At 38.5% G+C, this 17,795-nt stretch overlaps 1 protein-coding gene across 1 annotated transcript; it reads right to left on the reverse strand.

Moving 5' to 3' along the window:
• Window positions 1–475: 475 nt before the first annotated feature.
• LOC140933890 (kinesin-like protein KIF11) lies at window positions 476–17,732 on the reverse strand. Its single transcript, XM_073383558.1, has 27 exons — window positions 17,530–17,732; window positions 16,695–16,934; window positions 16,305–16,380; window positions 16,139–16,204; window positions 15,482–15,601; window positions 14,632–14,756; window positions 13,962–14,052; window positions 13,590–13,656; window positions 13,349–13,427; window positions 12,947–13,043; window positions 12,715–12,810; window positions 12,317–12,405; window positions 11,199–11,704; window positions 10,243–10,352; window positions 10,018–10,080; window positions 9,409–9,537; window positions 8,982–9,080; window positions 8,407–8,475; window positions 8,146–8,238; window positions 5,657–5,718; window positions 5,466–5,565; window positions 4,804–4,887; window positions 4,566–4,661; window positions 3,786–4,008; window positions 3,383–3,513; window positions 2,425–2,610; window positions 476–2,009 (listed from the first exon to the last, which is right to left on the reverse strand). The coding sequence occupies exons 1-27, from the start codon at window positions 17,583–17,585 to the stop codon at window positions 1,818–1,820; spliced, it is 3,345 nt and encodes a 1,114-aa protein (XP_073239659.1). The 5' UTR covers window positions 17,586–17,732; the 3' UTR covers window positions 476–1,817.
• Window positions 17,733–17,795: the final 63 nt, after the last annotated feature.

Here is a 17,795-nt window from a genome sequence, read left to right on the forward strand (position 1 = left end):
AACAAAAAGCGAGCCTGATCTCAGGTTATACACTATGTTACTTAGAATATACGAAGAACTTCTGCGGCAACATGGAACTATCATAATATTCTAACTTAGACATTGCACCCGAAAAAATAATCTTCGCTAAAGTAGACATGTCTGGACCTCTTCTCGGAAGAGACTCCCTGTGGTTCAAATCTTGTAAGCGACCACTCAGTCTTCGTATTTTGGGTGGTCGCTTACGGGAGGTTCGACTGTAGTATAATTAATAAAATGGCACAAGCGCACCCTACAACTACGAAGAAAAATAATTCTCACAAATGCTGCGCTTTGTAATAATCGTTCCGATAACAGGAGAGACTTGACGTTTCATGTACTTCCGAAAGATTCCTGCCGAAGGTTAGTTTCCCCACTGTCCACTTTTCAACGCACGTTCAATTATCTATTGGGGTTAATTTTTAATCCTTAAGTCACAAATCGTTCTTGTTTTCCTTAGGCCTCGCTTTCATGCTTACGTTGAGTGCAAATCAGAAAACTGAATTGTTGTCTTCGCCAACATACTCAAACCGTAATATCAATCAAGAAAAGGCTCCAAGTTAAGATCAGCAAATAAGTTGTGAGGAAATAAAATTAACTGAACTGAATATATGAGTCATAACCAGCCTGATTCTCAGAGCGGGAGTCCCAGTTTCTCGAGGGAGAAATAACTCAATCTAAAGAGACGAAACGTGGTAAGCCACGAAACCAACAGTCAGTGATACTTGTGATTTATTAGAATTTCGCTGTTGGTTATGCACAAGTTATCACTTAACTATAAAAAAATATCGCATGTGATTGTACAGCCTGCGAATACAGCTGTACTCTCAGGCTAGTGATTATAGCCAGCAAACTAATTGATCTGAGGGGTCTGCAGCGAATTGCGCTAGTGAAAATTTCGATCCTTCCCTTTCTCGCTCTCAACTAATTGTTGTTGTTTGCTGCCTATTTTCTCGCGCTTTACCGACTGGAGAAATTCCTACCGACAAGGCAACTATTTTGGTGCACAAGCGAGATCTTCCAAGGGCAAAAATGGGACATTTCACTAGGAAAGCTACAACTAACCACTGTGACAATTAGCAAGGTCAGCCGTAAAAAAAATCAGATCGTAGCTTCTGCTGGCGTTAAAAATGCATAGTACCTCCTATTCATAGACTTAACTTCTATAACCACCAGTAGTTCACCCTTTTTTACGGTAAATTCGTCTTTAACCTCCTCATCAGGCTTTCAAAAAAGAAAAACCTGGCAACTTTTTTTTATATAACTAGCGACCTTTGCATATCTCCCTATTCACATGAACCAGGATTACTTTGCATATTGCAGTACTCTCCGCACATAGTGTGTAATTAAACGTGGTTCCAACATTTGTAAATCACGACATAGCAAGTTATTTTTATCACAATAGATGATCCCAGAATTGTTCTAGGTACAAGGTGTTACCTTATCAAACTAACAGAAACAATAAACAGATTCTACGGTCCTTCCTCACTTCAGTTCTTCACATTCATTTGTTACCAGACTAGGGCATCTAACTACCACAGTCGCGTAAATAGTTTTACATTTTGCTTTCATACCCGCGTATGTTCCACCGGTAAAAAGCAGCCATAACGTTAATTAAAGACCTTATTTAAATATCATCCATTCTTGTACAGTTAATGAACACAGCTTTGATCAACGACCACCCCACGAAATAAAAAGCTCGACGAATCCGATGAACATGAACACATATCAACATTTTCGTTACTGTTATATATACATCTAGGTCTGATAAGCAAAAGCACGAAGTTCCAGTTCATTTACTATGTGTTCATTGCTTTCAAAGGACGCTTTACTCGTTCCACTGGCGTTTGGGATCTATTTACTAATGGAATCTTGCTGCTGACTGCAAGGTTAGGAATACTGGAAGCTTTAGTCAGCGGTCTCTCTCTATTCTCTTTATCTTTGGGTGTGTTCGCTGACACGCCTTTACCGCGGGCTGCAGCTGTAACAGGCTGGCAAAAAAATAAAAACAAGAAGTGAGCGAATTCTCCCCTTCAATTTTTTGTTTAGCAGGCCTTTTTAACTCATTCATGGGTTGAACTTTTGCTTCGAACTGTCACGTATAGTGTTCATGATAATGAAAACCGCCGTTTTTGGCACTGTTTTTTTTCAATACAAAAACCAAACTAGTTAACTGTGACCTTAAATGAAACGCGGACATTCAAAATGAACCAGTCACAACTCGAATTATAGGTAACTGGTGTCAAGCGAGGCGCGGGAAAAGGAGAGCAAGTTGGAGCATAAAATAATGGCGCATAAAATGGTGCGTAAAATGGAAAATCACAAAGCATGGCAATGAACCACTAGAGTAATCACAAAAAAATCTTTTGATAATCAAGTAAATAGATGAAGCGGAGTTATTCTTACCCGAGGTTCAACAAACACCGGTTCATCTGCCGCAGATTCGCCTTCCTCAAGACTGTCATAATCAGGAACAAGAGCATCGCTCTCACTTGCATGTAGCGGGTACACGCCATTATCAGAACTAACGGTGCTACGAGTGCTACCACGGCTCAAATCAAATACTGGAACTCCTTCTTCACTTGAAACACTCTGCAGAGGAAAATGATAAATAAGTGCTGGTGTCCTGACATTCCGCCCTTGCAAAATTTCTTAGGGGTATTTTTGTTACCGCAAAGTTTAACTTCGCTCATTCGTTGCCTGTGGCAGGTCTATTTGGACCCGCTTTTCGAGGCAGTCACAATATTTTAAGTTGAAAATAAATGGTGAGGATGTTTCTATTCTGACCAGTATTTGGCCTTTGAAATGGTAAACATGTGTCGTCTCATTTGATGTTTTATTTGATGCCTATGGTTTGTCCATACGCCTTTTTTTCAAAAATACCATAATACTATTTCTTGTCCCTTCTGTTGGATGATTGTATGTCCCAAGAGAGATTAAAAACAATGCTTATGCAAAATTTTGGAGGGACAACGAAGTATATTATTGTAGTTTTCATAAAGGCGTATTTAGACACGCTTTTCGCGACAACCACAATATTTTCGGTTTAAAATGAATGGTAAGACTCTTTTCTTACCAACCTGCTTTTTGCCAAACAAATGGTAAATGCATAATGTCGCTTTGGTCATTCACAAGCAACGCCTTTTGTGGGTTTATATTCTTTATCCCTGCCATCTATCAAATTAGCTTCCGCAGTGTGTCTCTCAGAAGATACGAAACCAGTGACCACGGTAGCACTTTTGCCGGGTGAGAGAAAACGGTGAAATTAGAAAATTGCTCAAAATGGCCAGCTGAAATGTCTGGACGGGGAAGGATTTTACGGAGCCGTTATCTTTTACAACAGAAAATTAAAAGATACACATACCTTGATAGGTACAGGCTCCGGTGAAAATGGCATCTCATAACTGGCTGAGAATCTTTGCCTTAGCTGGTCATGAGGTTCAGTTCTTACAAGCTTCGTGGGGAAGTTGAATGGGCGCCTCTGAGGCGTGGAGCCTGGAGTAAAAATATGTCAGTCGTTAACTTAAGGCTAAGAAGCACGAGGGAACACAAGGGATGGGCACGATGTGGCTATGTCCCTCATAGAACACTGTTCACTTCCACGATTCTAGAAATGCAATATTATTGGAGGGGACGAAAACCGAAAAACAAACAAACAAACCAAAAAAAAACAAGCAAGCCCCCCCCCAGTCCCTGATTGGTTGGTCCCTGTCTTTTTTCAGTCATTTTCCTTGATTCTTCACAAGGCTAATAAAAGTAAAACAAACCCGTAGGAAGGTCGTCTTTAAGTTCATCCACCAAAAACGTGTTGACTCTGGTATCAACTTGCTCCATACGTTTGCTTTGGTCACATGCCCATGCGCTGACAGCTTCTGATTGGTTGGTAAGTTGTGTCTCTTGAGTTGCCGCCATTTCATCTAGAGTGTTACCATGGCAATTAAGTGCATGCTGCACGTCAGTCAGGTGTTGTTGAACTTCTTCTCTACATACCTATACAAACAATTTTCTTTTAACTGGCGACGGATACATTTCAGTGACTAAATCGTAAGTAGAGCAAAAGCTGCAGAGGAAGTGGTGCCAGTTTTTATGTAGCCAGTTTGAAAGGTTGCCCCTGTGGCCGCGGTGTGTAAGCCAGCGAATGAAAAAACATTTTACAAACATTTTTCCTCGTATCGACAGGGTTATTAGTTGTCACATTTGCCTAATTTCCCATTTACAGTAAATTCAGAAAACAAGTAAGTAAAGACTCGCGCCTAGTAAAGTTCGTGTTTGTCCCCCCAGTTTGTGATTTGACTCAACATAGAGAATCTCATTTGAGCAACGAGATGAAATGTTGAAAAACGAAGAAGAGAAGCATAAACAGAAGCGAGAAAATCCAGGAAAACGTAAGGGTAACCTGCGATCAGGCGATTTTTTGTTTTGTTTTTTTTTTGCGCGGGGAGGAAAAAAAAAACTATATGTAATACTATGTATCCCCCCCACCCCCCATAAAAAAAATCGCCTGATCGCAGGTTAACGTAAGGGAGAAGAATATCACGCAAATAAACCTTGACAGAGCACTGCTGCTTCGTCGAACAAGACTTGATGGCGTCCATGTGCTGGGTAAAGGATTCATTCAACATGTTTTTCCACTGACCAGCCAGCTACAAAGACAAAAAAGATCGGAAACTAAGAGAAACAATCTTAACGAACAATCTTAACATGATACCCTATGCGGCTATCTGATACATGTGAACCAAAGAAGCAATAGTTTTTGGAGCATTGCCGGACTGAGTTCTCACATACCTCGTCAACTTTGTGAGAAGCATTAACAACATCCACCTCGACTTCTTTATGAAGATTTGCGGTCGCCTGCAACTGCTCCGCGCCCTAGAGAGGAAAACCTCGTCAATACTCTTAGTTAAATACATGTTTAGACGAGGCCATTTGGGTTAAGCAGTTGCAACATCAGGTTAATCTGCTTAAATTATGGAACTACATTGTCAACAGGTTGGATGATAATAAATCGCTATTCAGGCGATAATATTTATTCAGCGGACATGTATAGTGCTATCATATCATAGCTCCTAACAACTGAAACCAAAAATAAGGCTTTCTTAATGGCCATCAAACATTTAGGGTAAATACAACTCATCAAGTTTTCAGAATTTTGGTATGTAAAAGCATGCTTATTCTTCTTAACGACTAACATCTTAGAGAGTCATTCCTTCTCTCAACCATAGACAACAATACAGTCGGTTTTTTGTTTTCAAAATCGTTTTTTAAAACGCACGAAGCGCCGATGCGGCGTGCGAGTGTCAGACCCGCGAAGTGTGCGAGCATCTCTCCACAGTCTAGCTCTCCGTTTTCTTCCACGCTCCAGACCTTTCGTTTTACTATTCACGCGTACTTCTATGATCACCCCAAAAAACTATTAACTAACTATTAACTTCATAAATGTTTCATACCTGTTGGAATTTGGATTGTGCCTCACTGTTGTTGTCGTTGACAGTTTGAACGCAGTTTTCAGAGAACTGGGAGGCGCAATTCTTCAAAGAATCACAGTAACTAACATAAAAACAAGATTCCAAGTTAGATTGAATGGATACTTTGCTAGTTTATAAACCATAAACTTTAAAAATCCGAACTTTCTTCTAACCTTCTTAGATTTGTACGTGTTGATTCCGCACCTTTAAGAGCTTCTGTCGTGACTTCTTTCAGCTTTAAATGAAATAAAGAATTGAGTACTCATAAAAACATATATATATAAAATAACTTTGGAAACATCTCTCTTCGGGAGATAAAAAACATCCCACTCCGACCAGTAAACATAAAAACAAAAATCATGTTAAGAACCGCTCAAAATGAAAAATGTAACCGTAAAAAATAAGTATCTTCTTAAACTGAATCTGATTTTGTGTGCCATTTTGGATGGTTTCTACACCGTCATGGCATGATAAGAAGAATATGAAAAGTTCACAAGGTTTCTGCTGTTTCCGAGGCGACCGCAGCGTTCATAAATTGGTAAGTAGTTCATAAATGGTAAAACAATACTCATGCAGACGACGACAGGTTTGAATCTAAATGTCGTTCGATGCATGATTAACAATTACTGCACGAGGTCGAGCAAAAATATCGTGATCTACCAGTTAGTAACAAATCACGATATTTTGCGAAGACCGAGTTAAATTCGGTCGCCGAGTTTTTTTTAAAAATGAATATCTGCTACTTTGCCATTTTCACGCAAAGCGACGCAAGAAGGAGAAAAGAGTGGTTTCATTCACGCATGAGCAGAATATTAGTTGGACGGCATTGCGCATGAGCAGAACAATGTTTGCAGGTCACATGTTAAGAACACATGGCGGACCCTCGGCTAACGAAAAGGGAGAAAAATTTGCATGCAATTACAATGACGATGATTTGCTTGACTACGGCAATTTTCCAGGCGGTGTGCGTCACGAGATTCGACCAATCAGAATGCGTCATTTGTAGAGTGTTTTTCGCGCTCTGAAAGAGCTGTTTTCAGAGGTATACGTGGTGAAATTTTCGCTTTATTTTAAGCTTGTGTTGGTAATTTCGACACTATACCGCCGTGAAAAGTTGTTGGAACACTTCATCGTGAGAGCAGTTGCGTTACTTTTAAATATTTTGCTTTCTTGAGCGTTTGTGACAAGTTTGAATTGCTCGGTCATGTGCAGGCCGCCATGATGATTTGAGTGTTGTTTTTGCCGTTCTTCTTGGATTTATTGCTGGTTACTGTTAGCGGTTTTATCGAATTATTTTGGCCATCTTGTTACTTCAGCCTTTCTTCTTTGCAAATTTCGGGGTCTACCCGGGTCTACCCCTGTTAGTTTTCCCGTTATGAGCCGTTGAAAGTGTCTTGGAATTAAGACATCGTCTCAGCCAAATGGCACAACTCCCGGGAAACGGGCTGAGAAAATATGCCGAAGCGGAAGCCCACGTGAAGCGAGTAACGCCAAATCCAGGAAGAGTTTGCTCTATTTTAAGCACAAAAGGTAAATAAGTTTGAATATTGTAATAACCTTCGGAAAAAAAACATTTTTCATAACCCAGTGCGGAAACTGAAAGCGTGACTTTAAAATAATTTGCATGCGGTGTGTGCTACGTGTATGCAAATCTTTGTGTAAATTTATGTGAGGGAATAAATTGTTATAAATCTTTACCAAAACACAAAACCATTATCGAAGATCCAGACAACACCATACAGGATTTTAAAACTGTGAGGTTAGGTTTTACTTTATAACAAGATCGATATACTGCGCTCACTTCAATATGACCGCACAGACAAGATCGTGGTTTATTTCACTGTTTATTTCTGCGGCTGTAGCTTCGGTGAAATTCCGATTGTGCTGCAGCTGTTCGGCTCTTTCGGTCTGTTTTCCCCTTGCCTGATAGAAGATTTATTTGCGCATAAGGATTTCAAACGGGCACTGTTTTCAAAATAATATAAACTTGTCGATGAAAATAAAATTGTTATGAGAGACGATTTCTCACCTTGCTGTTTGCACGCGCTCCCCCTGCTTAATGCCGGTAACAAAGTCCATCAAATATATAAACACTTCTAATGGACGAATTTTTTTTTAGTTAAGCAAATCCAGGTATGAACTACAGATCTCTTTCACTATGAGATAAAAACCTACATATAAACCAAACAGTACATAAAATCTTAGGAGAAGCAGGAAATTAGTCGCCGCTCAAAGTCGGCTCGATCGCACGATCGTCTCCGAATCGCGATAAACTTCTTGAAATTGCCTTATGAAGCCAATAGCAAGCATCTAAGGCCACTATGAGCTCTTGAAAATTCTCGAAATCGCTCTCTTCAGTAATGTTTTTCGGAAAAGGCAGCAGTGTTTTGATCCCTGGGTTTGATTCATTTCTCTTACGAGATGCGAACTCGACCGTGTCACGATTGAAATGAGGCACAGTAACAGTTTTACCCATGAACCTTTGTGGGCCGTGACGCACACCGCCTGGCAATTTTCTGAGGATAGTTTCTGTTTTTAATTGACGCTCGGACTTTTGAGAATTTTGAAGTGTTCTACACGTAAAGTAGATCAAGATTCAGCTTGAATCAAAAGAATATTGACACAAATAGTACAACTTGGGTTCGGTTTTTCTGCCATTCACCTTTCCAGTATCAGTTGTTAGTTTATCAGTCTGTTGATCCACCAGGTCCTGAAATAATGACATCACTTCTTTGAAAAACGTCTGCTGTAGTTCCTTTGAAAACATAGAAAACAAAATCCGCTCATAAACGATGACTTATCGAGGATAGCCTGCGAGCAGGCTCACTTCCATTGTGCGAGTCTTGTGAAACTACACTATGCATTTCCATGCAAGCTACAATTTATTAGCAATCACAAAGGAAGAGCACTTCACATGCATTACCTTTATTAAGACTTTCTGGTTGGTCATAACAGAATCTGTGTGAGTGACGATGTCTCCATAAGCTTGGGCCTTTAAAAAAAGAGACATCTCAATAATGCATGAAGGATTTATTTCATTCTGAGTGCATTAAGGTCGAGCTGTTTAATTTTAACTGGTAGTGAGTGTCGATCACTTTGACTTAAAAGTAAATGCATGGCTTTCGCTGGGATAGAAAAAAAAACGATGATGTCAGTGACATGCCAAACGTGACGGAAGTTGAATGTACAGTCTCAGGAATTTGTAATTGGCCTTTACAAATATGTCTGTCTCACAGAAAGTTGACTTTAAACGGTTATTTTTATTAATATTTCGGGTAAACCTTTCGCTGCAATCTTGTAAAAATGCGAGACCTTTTTAAAGACTGGAGATACTTACAATAATGCTAGTGAATGGATAACATAGATGCCGCTTAATGTTTCCTATCACGGTTTTCGAATCTTCTTTGGTTCCCATTACACCTATTGTGTTTCAAGGTGCATTGTACAACGTACATAAAGAAGGTTTCGCCAAAGAGATTCAAACAAAATTTGACTTACCTGTTCCTGAGACTGCCTGTCAATCATTTCTTCTAAACTGTCGATCATTGATCCCTGACCCTCCACAAAGGTTTTGACCATTGAAGAAAACTGATTCATCTAAAAAATCACAAAGCGTTATGAATTTTTAGAAAGCAAAATAAATTTTGAACGCTTATCCGACCAGCAAAATAGAATGAAGCTTTAAAATACAATGTACCTTTCGTTTTAAATTCTTACGCGATTTTTCAAAAACGAGAAATTTTAAGCTTTACTAGCTTGTACAGCTGTAGTGAAATTCTGAAAGAAGCGCGAAATGTGCATTATATAAAATCGTAAAATCAAATTAAAAGAACTGCAAAAACTCATGTAATAGTAAATCCGGTCAAAAGGGCAAAATTCAGCCTTTTTACATGTAAATATGTTCAGCAGAAAATTAAGCATTCACCTTATCAGTGAAGAAGACCATAAGCTGCTCCTGAAAATTCGTCATTGACTGCACGGAATTTTCAAGAGCTCTCATTTTTGGGAGAAACTCCTCATTCCTTAGTGTATTTAAACTTGAAGAAATGTTCTCCTGGGAAATATAACATCAAAACCATTAGAATTTTATGTCTTAGTTTAAGAACTTCAGAGGTGACCCAATAAATTATAACAATGACCCAGGAATGATTAATTATAGAATCAAAGCTTTAGTAAGCGACCAAAACATAAACTTTATCGAGAGTAGTCGTCTATACGAGAGCTTTTAGCCGAATAACGCCTTTTAAAGACAGCCGCGCCCTTTTCTGGTCTCTTCTTCACACAACTTAAGTCACGGTTCAAACGGGGTTCCATAATGCTGTTAGTATTAAACTAAAGCTGGTCGCATGCGAGTGTGGTCGCAAGGATAGCATCAAAGGCGTGCACCGCACTCTTCGCCCTAAAAAACACCCGGCTAAAAGATATACCCGTCATAACAAGCATATTTTACGAGTCCCTGAGAACTTCGTCATCTCAGTATTCAACGGTAGTTTACAGCAGCCTCCAGAAAAACATGCACAAACGGTAATGGCACCTTTTTATCTTGATTTATACTGGAACTGGTGCTGTACAATGTGGCGTTAGCATCAACTTGCTCCTAAAAATGAAAGAACAAAATGCCTTAAACACCTGTGACTATCCCGTACCATCATGTAAACATCACTGTTAACAATAAGAAAAAGGCAAAAAAATATATTTACTAAACAGGGTTATTTAGACTTAGAGCGTGAACCTTAATTAAACAATCAGTAAAAACTACCTGATCTCTGAAAGAGATTTCTTGCATTTGAGAAGCCACGCTATCCGTGAACATTTGAACTTGTTGCTCAAGTTTCTGGGATTCTTCTTTTTTCTTTGAAACAAGGTTCTCTGTTCAATAAAACAACCAGAACAACAACAAAAAGGAAACATCTTAAATCAACATTTGAATTTGTCCACAAATTTTCGGGACACTCAGTTATATTTTACAGGGTAAAATTCTCTCAAGTTTTTATGGCACAAAATGGTCTCCGAATACCATGTGAAAAACCGTTGACAAAACCAGGATCGGACCGGATTCCTATCCATAACCTTTTGCCATTTTTTAGTGAGCATGGTTCGTACAACTTCAAACAAACGAATTTCAAGGACTTTTCAAGGATTTTGAAGGAATAATAAATCGGCATTCTTTAACCCCCTTTGATCACCCTATTGGCTAAAACAGGTCATGGAGTCATTTATGATTTGTACTTCTTCAGCCATCGTTGATCACATTATTTCATACTACTTTCCACAACGACTGGGTATGACTTGCAATTGCATCTAAGGTACAGAAACAACATTTGAAATAAAGAAACAGAAATAAAATATTGCTCATGAACACAACCGCTTTTACGTTACACCTGAGTTTTACGGGTTGTTACACCAAGGATGAGCCAAATTTTCCTTGGCAAAATAATCTTATTTTAATAATCTAATTAATCTAATTTTTTAGACATGGTTGTGAATTTCAAGGACTTTCCAAGACCTACTAAAGAAATCAAGTACTTTTCAAGGACCTAAACCGAATTCAAGGACTTTTCAAGATGACTAGTAAAATTCAAGACCTTTTCAAGACTTACGAACCATGGTGAGTTACAGCGATTGATTCCATACGGTACGAGCCACCGAATTTTATTGACGCCTTTGAGAGAACGACATCAATAAATTCTTCACGGTTTTAGTATGTCATCTTACCTAATGTTTTCTTCATTGCATCAAAGAAGACGACATTTTCTCCTTGGAAATGGTTCAGATTCTTCATGACTGCTTTAACCATTCCCTTGCAGTCAGTTCCGAACGAATTTCGAGCATTTGAGTTGTGAGCCTCAACACTATGCTTGCGATCAAGTTTTGAGTGAAGTCCATCCACATGAGACACCGTGTCTTTAACAACAGACAGAAGGTTTTCAGCTTGCGAATGCAATTTCCGTTCGTTTCTGCTATGTTCATCCACGAGGAACTGATTCTCATCTCTTTTAGCGACTGTTGTTTTAAGCGTACATTTAGTTTGCTGCAGTTTAAGACTTGTCTTGCTTAGCTGAGTTTCTTTTTCAACCAACTCCACGCATCTTTCTTCAAGTTCTTGTTGTGTGTCTGTAAAAAGGTCGGTTAACTTTCTCATTTCGTCCTCAAGAGCTGTGATTTTAGCTTCTTTTTCAGCAATCAGCTCATGTTGAGATTTGATTTCTTGCTGCATGGCACTGTATCAAATAAAAGAAAGATTGATTCATATCGTCTTTTTTTATCTGGGAGACTGCTCCTTTTTTTTCAAAATAGTGGGTGGTTTCCATTCAACAAAAATTTGAATTTTTATAGACCCGACACAAGCCTCCTCGCGTTTGGTTATTGTTCTTGTAAGCAGGATACAAAAGAGCGGTACTGGGGACAACAATTTTGTCAAATGGAAAGGGACATTTCGGCCCGACGGACGGAGATAACCGGACCGGTTAACGTAGACCACCTTCAAAGCTGGTCTTGAATATTCTGGTCGGACAAAACTGAAATGGTCCCAGTTCCATTTGACGTACACACGGAAATTTCCGGAATTCTACATTAGCATAGTATATCTTCTGTTTTACCCAAAAGGTGGCATGATGCTTTTGTTCAAACCTTTTTTGTGGCGATTTCAGACCAAAAATTTGTTTTATCCGATCCAGATGGTGTCTTAGTAGGACATGATGTCCTTTCAAAAAAAACATATTTGCAGCCCTGCTCTGATGCTATCTACTTTGGAGAGATGAAGACTATTGACTTACTTAAAAATAATACTGTCTAATGTATTGTCATAAACCCATTGATTAAAGAAAACATACTGGTAATTTTCCTCAGCAATATAAATGCCATTTTTCTCTCTTGCAGCCAAGAGGTCCTTTTTAAGCTTCTCAATTTCTTCAGTGTACTCCTGAAATCCAAAAATCATATCTATCTCATCATTACATTCCATTGATATATGAGACGTGCCAAAACATGAGAAAATGTGTCTGCTGAATATGGTTATGTTAGGCGTGGTTTTCATAAAAAGAGGGGTTCAAATATCACACAGGGCTGTAGCAGCCCTGATCACGTTGTAAATACAGTCTTTCAAGAGGGTATATATTAGACATGACATGTCTTAATAGTGGTATTTTATATTATTTTAAGAATCACTGCATTCCATTTCATGGTCAAAACAAAACTGTGAGACCAATGAATTCAGAAGATCATGGTTTACCTTGATCAGAGTTTTCTTGGTTAGCTTCTGGTTGACTTCAGGTCTGTTTAAGATGTTCTTTGCTCTATGAGCATAGTCAAGAGTGCTGAGTGTTTCCTGTAACAATAACACATAAACCCAAAACAGTTAGTCAAAATTTTACTATAACAATCACACTGCATATAAATAAAGCAACTTAAAGTATTGTGAAAAAAGACAATTTCATAACTTAGAAGCTAATTCTGTAGCACACCTCCAAGTTACAAAGGGCTGGTGAGATGGTGGCAATTATTGAGGTCTTTGTTCGTCCTCCAAGAGAATCTTGCAGCAGCCGGGTAAGTTTACTTTCTCTGTAATTAAAAGATAAATTCAAAAAGATAAATTTTCATTTAATGAAATTTTTTTTATTTCTAATCAGTTAAATAATAATAAACATTGAAATCTTTAAACATGCTATTAGGCAGTTAGTGAGTTTGAAATCACAGATAACATCTGGATCCATGCTAAAAACTTGCTTTTTCAAATGGCTCATTATATTTTCAACACTTAGAACAAATACTTGCAAGAGCACTGTTTTTAAATCTAGTTTATTTATACATTCATTTTTATGCATATAAAATTGAAAGTATTGAATTAAAGTTTACATAGGGAGTACCTGTAAGGTATGTGAGGCGCTCTTTCTACTAGTGATGTGATCACTCTTCCAAGCGTCAGCAAACTCTGATTGATTGTGCCTGTCAATAAATGCATGTAAAAAAAACAAATCTCTTTGCTAAAGACTCTGCACTGTACGTTTCAGTTTTTTGCCTCGATCAGTCAATCTCCTTCACAGCAGCTCTCTGAGTTATGTGATGAAAAATTAAATACATCAACAAGCTATTCATAAAATTTCCTACCAGCTTCTCTGAGTCGTTTGTCCACAGCACCTGATCGGCCAACATTCTCACTTCCTGCTAAATCAACCTGAACAAAATGACAAACAAGTTGCAAGTGTATTCTGTAGGATTAGAGTAAAATCTATTCTGCTCAAAGTCCTATTGTTATCCACATTTTTTCTACAACTTCTCTTTCACTTTTGCAGAGTAGCAAGATAGTGTCTTTGAAGAATTTTGATTTTTCTAATCATCCAGTTATTTAAAGAGAAAGTATTAATGTGGTATTGATACATTTAATCTTGCACAAAAGCAAGCTAAAAGTAATTTATAATTACAAACATCTATTAGGTTAGATTTTAATTCTGCATGTAAACAAGGGCAATCAAGGCTTACCAAATTCAATTTGCCAATTTTCAATAGTTCTTCACCACTGACAGAATTCTCTTTGATGTGAATGGTCACCGAGAACAGTGAATGAGAACGACTGGAAAAAAGACACATAACAGATTATTCTGTGTATGGTCTGTACATAAATTACGGCTGAGTCAAATCTTACATTGTAAACTGCTCAAAGAAACAATCAGAGAATGCCTTTAGGTTCACCTTAAACGAATTCAGTTTTACTGTATGATGTGGCTATATAAATGTAATTTGGGAGAGGTTAAACAAGAGACACTGCTGGCTGGCAGTCTCCATCATTAATCATATGTAGGGCAGTCTCTGGGCATTTGCAGGGCTCTTGTAATTTTACAGACAGTGCTTTTGCTGAGGTCAACCATTTCAATCATGTTGCCTTAATGTTTAGTCACTTTTATTAGCTGTTTTTGCTACCAGTCCCCTCTTCCTTCTAGACATCCCTTGTAAAAGTATCTGCAATTCTCTCCACTGAGAACCTCCGTGTGACAGTGTGATGGTACCTGTTGGTTGCCTCTCACAGGGTTATAATGCCAAAAAAATTGTTACCTGCCACACTCGCCTGCAGCTGTCTCAGTTTGACCAGGCACTTAACCTATACATTGGTGATGAGTTTAAAACATGCCGTCCCTCATTGTCATTACTTTACCTAGAATGTGCATTCATTAGAGTGGCAGCCGTCTGCCTCTTAGCTCGGCCTCTCTCAAGAATATTATACACATCATCTTTATCATGGACCACCAGTTCCTCTAGTCCTTGTATGACGACTGAACCCTAAAATGCACAGTTAACAGCATTAATGTTTAGGCTGGATGGAGTACTCAGTCCCGTGAGAACAAAAGGACAAGAGTAACCAGCAATTTGTCTTTAACCATTCACCACAGGAAATTTTGCCAAAAAATGCCTTTTAACTCAAGTTTAATAGTGTAGCTGTTTTCTGATCTTTATCTAGCCAAAAAGAACCAAACTATAAACTAAAATGGGACTCAAATCACGGTGCAATGAAAATCATTTTAACAGCCCGCCCTCCAGGAAACTTGTAACTAGCATGTACTCGCCCGAACACCATTTCAGCTAGCCCGAGATTTTTTGTTTGCAGGTTTTTACCAGAATTGAGTAACTTTTGACTGAAATTCTATGTGGCCATTTGAAAAATTTCCCCGAAGACTTTCACTTGCCCGTCGGGCTAGTAATTGTAAAGCACACAATCCACTAGCCCAAATGCAAATGCAATGCAATAATGGGTCACATGACTTTTGTTGCACCCTAACCCAAATTATTAGAAGAACAACATTGGCACTGACAATAATAATTTTTTGTCAGTATTATCTGGGATTAGTTGGGATTAGTTGCAATGACAACTCATACCCTGTGCTTGCTGTTACACATTTGTCAGGATATGAGGCTGGGCTGACTAGTGTTTGAACAACTCTAGGGTTTTGCAGGTGAATTCTTTTTGGAAAGCCCTAGTCGTTGATCATTGTTCCTGCAAGTCTTACCTTGCGAGTGGAATCCTCAAAAAGACGCATTTTTTGATTGTCCAAACTTGGGCTCAGTAAATCAAAGAGCTCTTCATTGTAAATTTCTAAAAATGACACCCTGACAGAGAATTCACAATCCTGAAACACAAATTAACATCAATTGTATTGCCTGTCAAAATAACAGTACACTTAAATTTGACCTACAATAATAATTTTTATTTTAAACAAGGTAACAAAGCCCGAAAGAAAACAGAGTCACAAACAGCACTGCTATTATGACCTACATGTAGCCAAAATCCATCATTTTGTTCAGTGACCCCTCTTATGACTCAGTAGTCCTCAGCAACAGGATTCATGGTAAAAACCTTTTTTGTCGGAGTTGGAGGCAAAAGTGGAAGGGTGAACTGATCACAAGGCTGCATGCAGGATCCAACAATTTGTGATTGATTCTCAGTTCTTTTGCTAGCAGGTAAGCGGAATCATAACACTGTTTTCACAAAATCATAATGCCCAATGCTTCTGAGTTTTCTGAGTCCATTGCTAGTGAAAAGAAGCCTTCAATAATACCAGTACCATGAGATTAAATTATTATTTTGCTTTCATCTCCAAGCTGCCATGATTCTTTCAGCATTTTCACTGCCATATGTAGGTGTGTAACTTGATAAATAAACTCACTGTTTGGCTGTTGAGTTTTTCCAACAACTGATGCATGGTGCGTGGAATTATTCCAGCTGAAGGATCCTAAGGTAAACAATGGTAAAAATTAACAACACTTTAGAGATAAACAAAGCCAGGTTTTGAAGTCCAGATGTGGTGACGATTTCACAGTCAAATCACATACCTCCTCCCAAGAGCAATCTTCCTGACTTCTCTCTCCTTCCATCGTGTATGTTTTACCTGTTCCCGTCTGGCCATAACTATGATAACACGAAAGATGTTACTGCTGCTACTCTTGTCGAGTGATATAAATGATGTGGTACAGAATCACAAATGCATGGGGATTGCCAGCTATGGAATCAATTAATTACTGTCTAGGGATTGGCTGGTCACAGTGATTAGGCCCCCCCTTCTATACAGTATTAAGAACAGTATTTGTTGACAACATTCATAACACATGAATGCTGTCAAATCACAAGCAGTTACTTAAGGTCATGAGCATGACTGCACAGCCCTGCAACATGACATAATTTACATGTAGAAGCGGCTGTCTTAGTAATTCTTTCATACTTACGCAAAGATTGTACAGTTGTATCCCATCAAAACTTCATCCAAAATTGGCACCACAACAGAGCGATAAACATCAATCTGTTTAGTTTCAGGGGCAAATACTCGATCAAATGTGAATGTTTTTGTTGTTGTTGACACAGAAGTGGTGTTACCAATGTCATGTTTAACAACAATTTCCCGTTTGGATGGCTGGCATTTGACCACAGATGGCGAGCCTTCTTTGATTTCTTTTGAATTACGAGGTCTATAAAATAAAAGCAAACTTTATAGTTTGGTCTTATGTCAAGGAAAATACAAGAAATCACACAATGAGGTTTACAGTGTACAGTATGTCATTAAGTGGCATAACACCCTGCACAGTTTATATCATGACAGGAATTTGGATGCATATCACATGAATCATTGCAGGTACATATGGTTTGAGATAACAGATTATATGAATTAAAGGTTGCTATTACCACACTTTCATAACTGTACATGAGGCACGTCTTAAATGAAATAATAAAGAATACTACATTACCATTCACAGATCAGCGTTTCTTCACAAATTGAGTTCTCAGAGGAAGGTCGCAATATTTTTCGAACTATAAGATTGACTCGCCATATTTAATTTTTTCCTCATATCGCCGGTCATAAAGCGACATTCCCATATTAAAAACTATCCCTACTGTAACCCTCTGTACATCCCGCCGAAAAGTTAGAAATGATACGCAATTGAATGACTAAAATCATAAATATTCTAAACTTAAGCTCTTTTCTTGCTCAATCGATCGCACGATTGACAGAAGAGAAAAACGTAGCAAAATTTATCACGGCCATCGTCTTTGTGTGCAACTCACCGACACCGTACGACCACTTGAATGTTCTTTTCCTGGGGCGCTTTCGTCTTCACCATATTTACTTTCCACTATAATGTAAAGATTTTCACTCTACTTGACCAGTTTCAAAAGGGCAGAAGGATATTTAGTTGAAGAAAGATTGCTGTCCGTGTCTATTTCTTTTGATCTCTCGTTCGCGTCGCCTGTAGACTCGTTCGATTTCCGAGCCAGATTTGAACGCACCAATCACATTCAAGTATTTCGTTCACCTGATAACACAAGAACGT

This window comes from Porites lutea, chromosome 4 (assembly GCF_958299795.1).
Source record: "Porites lutea chromosome 4, jaPorLute2.1, whole genome shotgun sequence".
Lineage (NCBI taxonomy): Eukaryota > Metazoa > Cnidaria > Anthozoa > Scleractinia > Poritidae > Porites > Porites lutea.